This window comes from Penaeus monodon, chromosome 3 (assembly GCF_015228065.2).
Source record: "Penaeus monodon isolate SGIC_2016 chromosome 3, NSTDA_Pmon_1, whole genome shotgun sequence".
Lineage (NCBI taxonomy): Eukaryota > Metazoa > Arthropoda > Malacostraca > Decapoda > Penaeidae > Penaeus > Penaeus monodon.
Window position 1 is genome coordinate 9,378,043 of NC_051388.1, and position 7,500 is coordinate 9,385,542.

Below are 7,500 nucleotides of genomic sequence, written 5' to 3' on the forward strand. Positions count from 1 at the left end.
ATTGGGGTATATTGGCACTGATTGATTCATAACTGGGGCCTCCAGTGGGGTTTTAAGTCTTCCATTAGAAAGAGTATTGGGGTATTTTTTTCAGGAGGAAGCCGAACATCAGGCTAACTCTAGACAACCACCCAATACCTATTCAAAATTCTGCTAAATTTTTAGGTCTACATTTTGATAGTAGACACAATTGGAAAGACCACATTGGTCAGTTAAAGAATAAATGTCAAAGAGCACTAAATTTATTAAAGTGCATTTCTGGTAGTAAATGGGGAGCTGATAGACAGTCTTTGCTAATGGTATATAAAGCCCTGATTAGGTCTAAAGTAGATTATGGGTCAATCGTGTATGGTTCGGCATCGAGAATAAGTTTGAAAGGATTGGATGCTGTGCAGAATGCCTGTTTGCGTGTGTGTCTTGGAGCCCTGAAGTGCACTCGGATCGAGACCCGAGCCACCCTAATGGCAATAGTGGCATTAGGACCTTTGCCACGAGACTCCACGACCTCGTCGAGAAAGTCGGTATAGATCTCTCTACCATCGATACCCTGGTTCAGTCAAATGTAGCGCCATGGGAAACTCCCAATTTTTTCATCATGGAAGCTTGGCTTCCATCAGCCAAGGCCATGGCGCCGGAGGTGGAAGTACGCCAGAGGTTCAGAGAGATCCTTATTAAACATCTCCCTTTTTTTCATATATATACCGACGGCTCCAAGACAGAAGAGTGTGTGGGTGCGGGTGTATGGTCGACTGAATGTGAACTAAAGTTCAGACTGCCAAATCATACATCGATCTTTCTTGCTGAACTTTTTGCCATTGATAAAGCCATTGATTTTGCACTATCGACGACCCACGATAGAATAGTAATTTTTTCAGATTCATTAAGTTCACTTAAAGCCATTAAATCATTAGAAACCACCAAAAATGAACTTCTGGGTAATATCATTCGTAAGCTACATGGTGCCAACAAATCAATCAAGCTAATATGGGTACCAGGCCACTCTGGTATCCATGGCAATGAGCAGGCTGACAAATTAGCCGGGTCAACTGGCGATCTGGACCTTAGCATAGTCCGTACAGATCTCAGGTGTTTTGTGTCTCTTATAAAAGCAAAAATACATCTCCTGTGGCAAAGTGAGTGGACCAACCTCCAACTCACACACAAAATCAAACAAAACATAGAACTGTGGGACACAGCCCACAGGAAGGAGAGAAGGGAGGAGGTGGTGTTGGCCCGCCTTAAGGTGTGGTTACACTGGCCATCGTTTCATGAAATCTAATCATTTTGAGTGGATTTTGCCCACCGATTGGTTCATTCCACTGTTTTTTTGCCTCCTCGTCCGAAGCGATGGGCAACCCGTCGATCCATCGGTTCCAGTGGAAAAGTCATACTCGTTGAGAGTCTATAGTATACATGGCATTAGTCTAATTATATATTTACGCATTATAATTAATATATACATAAATAAATTACAATTATTAATTATAATTGTAAATAATCATATATATACTTATATTAATTATTATTTTAAAAAATAAAAGAAAAACAATGCAATATATCCTGTATCCTCATTTGACGGACGAACATAAACAAGCGCGCATATTTTTCGAAGAGGAAGAACGTCTTCTCGTCATATTTGTCTAAAATGTGGAATTCGGAAGCAATTACCTCTCTTTTAGAGAAAGTACGGCAAGAAAATGTCCTTTGGAATATAAAACATCCATATTACCACAAGAAAAACGCTGAAACGAACTCTGTTTGACAAGATATGTGTAGAGCTGAAAACAGAGTATCCTCAACTTGAAATTACAACAGGTAAGAAAAACATTATTTGGTGTATCAATTTATTTTAACTTTAGTATAATGAAATTTCAATTATATGCACGGAATTATGCTATTATTCATGCAGAGTATTTGTTAATTGCTCTTGGAGTTTGTAGAAAATGCTAGGTAAAATATGATCAGAGATTAACAATTTGTATTTGTTTTTAGATTAGTATTTTTTTATAATTAATTAATGAAAAAGATCTTGTCCTTTACTCTTATAAGTTGCTTAATATAAATTTACAAATAACAAATTACAAGTGCAAACTGCTTTCCAGAGAATAAGCTCACTGGGATTCTGACTAATTTTATAATATTCAAATAGCCGTGACTACATTGAAAAATGTGCAATGCCTGAAGGGCTAGCCCAGTTGTCGCAACTTGTAATCTAACAATACACTCACAAGATTGTTTGGTAATATTTTAAGGACTTTGAATATGATAAATTATCAATTAATAAAATCTCAAAATCCAAAATAGATATTTAGTTTAAAATGTGGAGCATGATAACCAGAATCATGTATAAACAACAAATTAAAAAACTCCAATGTGTCCCTTTGCCTTTGTAAAACATGGGAATAATATTAAAATCAAAAAAGCATGATTTATATTATTTATGATGTTATGTTATTATTTGCACATGAATATTCCTCTGCAAGTTTTAATCTCCCTATTTTCTCTATTATTTGCAGTTGAAGTAATGGACAAATTCAATGACCTCCGCGGCCAATATCAGAAATGTTTATGGAAAATCAGGAATGCTCCAAGTGGTTCCGCGGCAACAACTCCTATTAAGTGGGAGCATTATAAGACATGCTCATTCATGCAATCTGCATATGATTTGGGCCCTACAGAATCCAGTTTCATACACCCTGATGACTTGGTAAGCTTGGCTAAATGTGTTTATAACTACAATTATATTCTAAGAAATACAACACTTATTGAAACATAACAGTATGGCTAAGAAATTATGTTTAAATATTACAAAATTTTATTCAAGGTTCAGTAACTAAAATCATTCTGAGTTTTAAATACAAAAAATAAAAGTGTTTTGCTTAACTTTCAGGAACCACAACAGAAGCAAGAGGTGTTGTATGAGGGACCTATAGAGGATCTTGAGGATTATGATATATCGGTTTCACCAACTTCAATACCGTCAAATCCAACACCTTCCCCTCTGCCTGATATTAATGAAGAGATCATCAGAGAAATACCTGATCAGCCCAATACCAGTTATACAAAAAACTCACAAGTGGTAAAAAAGAAGAGGAAAATGAACAAGAGTGATGCAGTGGAAGAAGGAATGTTGAAGACCATTGACAACTTGCAGGCAGTTTGGGCAGAGCAGGCCAGGAAAAATACACGCCATGACATGGTTACTGAGTCTGTGATGGGTGCCATGAAGTTTTTCAGCAGTTATGAAGAGGTTAAAATGGACTTTACAGTACAAGTGATGGAGCTTATTGCAGCAAAAACCAGAGTGTCAAGCCATAGAAAAGAAAAGGCAAGGCAATAATTAAGATCACTGAAATATCATGAAGTGCAATAAATGTTTTCAAACTATGATTTATGCCAATGATTTAATTTGTATATAGTCATATTAAGTCCTCTTTTATTTTATGCTGGTCATGTTCTAGTTTTCTACTTTTATTTTTGTAATATATATTTATTTTCATTTAGTATTAGTTAAGATTTAGTTTAAGATCTATAGTATTTCTAGATATACATTTTAAAAATGGAGAAATAAATTTAAAATGTAAGATGTTCTTTTCATATCCTTTTAATTGTTTAGATGATTATTATTTTGTTTTATTATACATAACTTGATACATTTTATAAAGAAAATTCAGTAATGAAAAAAAACTAATGAATAATTAAGGTTGGAATTTCATTTCTAATAAGTGTTTTTTCCTTCACATACAGTTTTAAATCAATATTAGAAAATGTGTTTGTAATATATATTTAGTTTACATGATCATAGTTATCAGAAAGACTTTTATTTATCATTTGAGATTAGGGTGTAATAGAAAAACAAACAAACATATAACATATATATTGCAATATATTATAAGAAAAGAAATGTACAACAAATATGAAAATACTATATATACTATTTACGTAAAAACTAGATGAAACATGAAACTTATTCTACTGTACATTAAAAGAAACACAATATGTGATTTTATTACTTGATAATGATAATCATCAAATCATCAGTGCCAACTTGTTTAATTCAAGAGTGCTGCATCTTCTTGCCATCTCACACGACCTCTACCATTGAAGTAGTCCTTAAAAATATCTCTTGTTGCCAAGGCATTCTTAGCAGGTCTTCTTCCAACATTATCCAGGCTTTGAAGTCCATGGTTTTCTAAACCATTACCAATATTTTCATTTTCCAGCTGCCTTGAACTATTTCTCAAGAAATTATGGAGAACAACTGTTGCAAATATGATTTTCCTAGTGTTTGCCGGACTTGAGTGAATAGGTTTTTCAAACACTCTAAATTTGGCAACAAGGATACCAAAGGCATTTTCAGAAATACGACGAGCTCTTGATAGTCTGTAATTGTATATCCTTTGTTCGACACTTAAGTTCTGGCCAGGATAAGGTTTCATCAGATAATTTTTGAGGGGGAATGCATCATCTCCAACAATTACGTATGGAACTTTCTGATCTGAAAATGGCAAAGTATCAGGTGGTGGAACTTGTAGCTTTTCTTTTTCTAGGTATTCTCTTAATTTACAACGGTCCCAAACACCTGCATCACTTGAGCGTGCCTGAGCTCCTACATCAACATACATGAATTTATAATGTGCATCAACAAGAGCTAACATGATCATACTATGGCGACTCTTGTAATCATAATACTCTGATCCTGTATTTTCTGGCTTCCTCATAAAAAAGCGTTTTCCATCCATAGCTCTAATACACATTGGAAAATGCGTAGACAGCATGTGTGATGCCCTCTTATCCTGCTATGATCTGTTACATTTTGAAATAGGCAATGATTTATGATTTCAGCACTAGTATGTGTGTACCTTTGGGATCGAATTTTCCCAGTCAACTGTGCTATTAAATTCCCGTTACAAGAAATTCCTTTACATTACTTTCCCAAAGTTGTAGCAGTAATCCCAGCTTCTTAAGCATTTCTTTTTTTTTCTGTATAAGGTGGCATGTACACTGCGGTTACTATAATGTTCGCTACATTTGTTTCTAACTAAATTACCTGTATATTCCACTATATTCCATTATGTAAACTCTAACTCCACTTTCATTATTCATTTCTTTGTTAATATTGCTACTCCTCTCCCAATTTTCATTTACACATTTTTTTCCCCAAACATTAAGTGTCTCTGAGACCAGATTTTTTTCCTTAATTAAAGGATATGTATCTGAAACTTCCATCAACATCAGAGGAATGGAAGCAAGTGGCAAGCGACTTTTATAACAGCTGGAATTTTCCAATGTGTATTAGAGCTATGGATGGAAAACGCTTTTTTATGAGGAAACCAGAAAATACAGGATCAGAGTATTATGATTACAAGAGTCGCCATAGTATGATCATGTTAGCTCTTGTTGATGCACATTATAAATTCATGTATGTTGATGTAGGAGCTCAGGCACGCTCAAGTGATGCAGGTGTTTGGGACCGTTGTAAATTAAGAGAATACCTAGAAAAAGAAAAGCTACAAGTTCCACCACCTGATACTTTGCCATTTTCAGATCAGAAAGTTCCATACGTAATTGTTGGAGATGATGCATTCCCCCTCAAAAATTATCTGATGAAACCTTATCCTGGCCAGAACTTAAGTGTCGAACAAAGGATATACAATTACAGACTATCAAGAGCTCGTCGTATTTCTGAAAATGCCTTTGGTATCCTTGTTGCCAAATTTAGAGTGTTTGAAAAACCTATTCACTCAAGTCCGGCAAACACTTGGAAAATCATATTTGCAACAGTTGTTCTCCATAATTTCTTGAGAAATAATTCAAGGCAGCTGGAAAATGAAAATATTGGTAATGGTTTAGAAAACCATGGACTTCAAAGCCTGGATAATGTTGGAAGAAGACCTGCTAAGAATGCCTTGGCAACAAGAGATATTTTTAAGGACTACTTCAATGGTAGAGGTCGTGTGAGATGGCAAGAAGATGCAGCACTCTTGAATTAAACAAGTTGGCACTGATGATTTGATGATTATCATTATCAAGTAATAAAATCACATATTGTGTTTCTTTTAATGTACAGTAGAATAAGTTTCATGTTTCATCTAGTTTTTACGTAAATAGTATATATAGTATTTTCATATTTGTTGTACATTTCTTTTCTTATAATATATTGCAATATATATGTTATATGTTTGTTTGTTTTTCTATTACACCCTAATCTCAAATGATAAATAAGTCTTTCTGATAACTATGATCATGTAAACTAAATATATATTACAAACACATTTTCTAATATTGATTTAAAACTGTATGTGAAGGAAAAAACACTTATTAGAAATGAAATTCCAACCTTAATTATTCATTAGTTTTTTTTCATTACTGAATTTTCTTTATAAAATGTATCAAGTTATGTATAATAAAACAAAATAATAATCATCTAAACAATTAAAAGGATATGAAAAGAACATCTTACATTTTAAATTTATTTCTCCATTTTTAAAATGTATATCTAGAAATACTATAGATCTTAAACTAAATCTTAACTAATACTAAATGAAAATAAATATATATTACAAAAATAAAAGTAGAAAACTAGAACATGACCAGCATAAAATAAAAGAGGACTTAATATGACTATATACAAATTAAATCATTGGCATAAATCATAGTTTGAAAACATTTATTGCACTTCATGATATTTCAGTGATCTTAATTATTGCCTTGCCTTTTCTTTTCTATGGCTTGACACTCTGGTTTTTGCTGCAATAAGCTCCATCACTTGTACTGTAAAGTCCATTTTAACCTCTTCATAACTGCTGAAAAACTTCATGGCACCCATCACAGACTCAGTAACCATGTCATGGCGTGTATTTTTCCTGGCCTGCTCTGCCCAAACTGCCTGCAAGTTGTCAATGGTCTTCAACATTCCTTCTTCCACTGCATCACTCTTGTTCATTTTCCTCTTCTTTTTTACCACTTGTGAGTTTTTTGTATAACTGGTATTGGGCTGATCAGGTATTTCTCTGATGATCTCTTCATTAATATCAGGCAGAGGGGAAGGTGTTGGATTTGACGGTATTGAAGTTGGTGAAACCGATATATCATAATCCTCAAGATCCTCTATAGGTCCCTCATACAACACCTCTTGCTTCTGTTGTGGTTCCTGAAAGTTAAGCAAAACACTTTTATTTTTTGTATTTAAAACTCAGAATGATTTTAGTTACTGAACCTTGAATAAAATTTTGTAATATTTAAACATAATTTCTTAGCCATACTGTTATGTTTCAATAAGTGTTGTATTTCTTAGAATATAATTGTAGTTATAAACACATTTAGCCAAGCTTACCAAGTCATCAGGGTGTATGAAACTGGATTCTGTAGGGCCCAAATCATATGCAGATTGCATGAATGAGCATGTCTTATAATGCTCCCACTTAATAGGAGTTGTTGCCGCGGAACCACTTGGAGCATTCCTGATTTTCCATAAACATTTCTGATATTGGCCGCGGA

The 7,500-nt window shown here is 33.9% G+C and overlaps 3 protein-coding genes across 3 annotated transcripts in view; 2 read left to right on the plus strand and 1 right to left on the minus strand.

Moving 5' to 3' along the window:
- The first annotated feature begins 1,698 nt into the window (after positions 1–1,698).
- LOC119591564 lies at positions 1,699–3,584 on the plus strand. The gene is made up of 3 exons (XM_037940329.1): positions 1,699–1,815; positions 2,517–2,707; positions 2,891–3,584. The coding sequence occupies exons 2-3, from the start codon at positions 2,525–2,527 to the stop codon at positions 3,338–3,340; spliced, it is 633 nt and encodes a 210-aa protein (XP_037796257.1). The 5' UTR covers positions 1,699–1,815; positions 2,517–2,524; the 3' UTR covers positions 3,341–3,584.
- Positions 3,585–5,210: 1,626 nt separating this feature from the next.
- On the plus strand, positions 5,211–5,993 carry LOC119585162 (protein ALP1-like). Its single transcript, XM_037933798.1, has one exon. The coding sequence runs from the start codon at positions 5,211–5,213 to the stop codon at positions 5,991–5,993; it is 783 nt and encodes a 260-aa protein (XP_037789726.1).
- Positions 5,994–6,459: 466 nt separating this feature from the next.
- The window catches only part of LOC119591575, a 1,976-nt gene continuing 935 nt past the window's right edge, over positions 6,460–7,500 (minus strand). Inside the window, exons 2-3 of the mRNA XM_037940339.1 lie at positions 7,337–7,500; positions 6,460–7,153 (exon numbers count right to left, since the gene is read on the minus strand). The exon at positions 7,337–7,500 is cut by the window's right edge and continues 27 nt beyond it. Coding sequence (XP_037796267.1) covers positions 6,704–7,153; positions 7,337–7,500 — 614 coding nt within the window. The 3' untranslated portion in view covers positions 6,460–6,703. The remainder of the gene's footprint in view (positions 7,154–7,336) is intronic.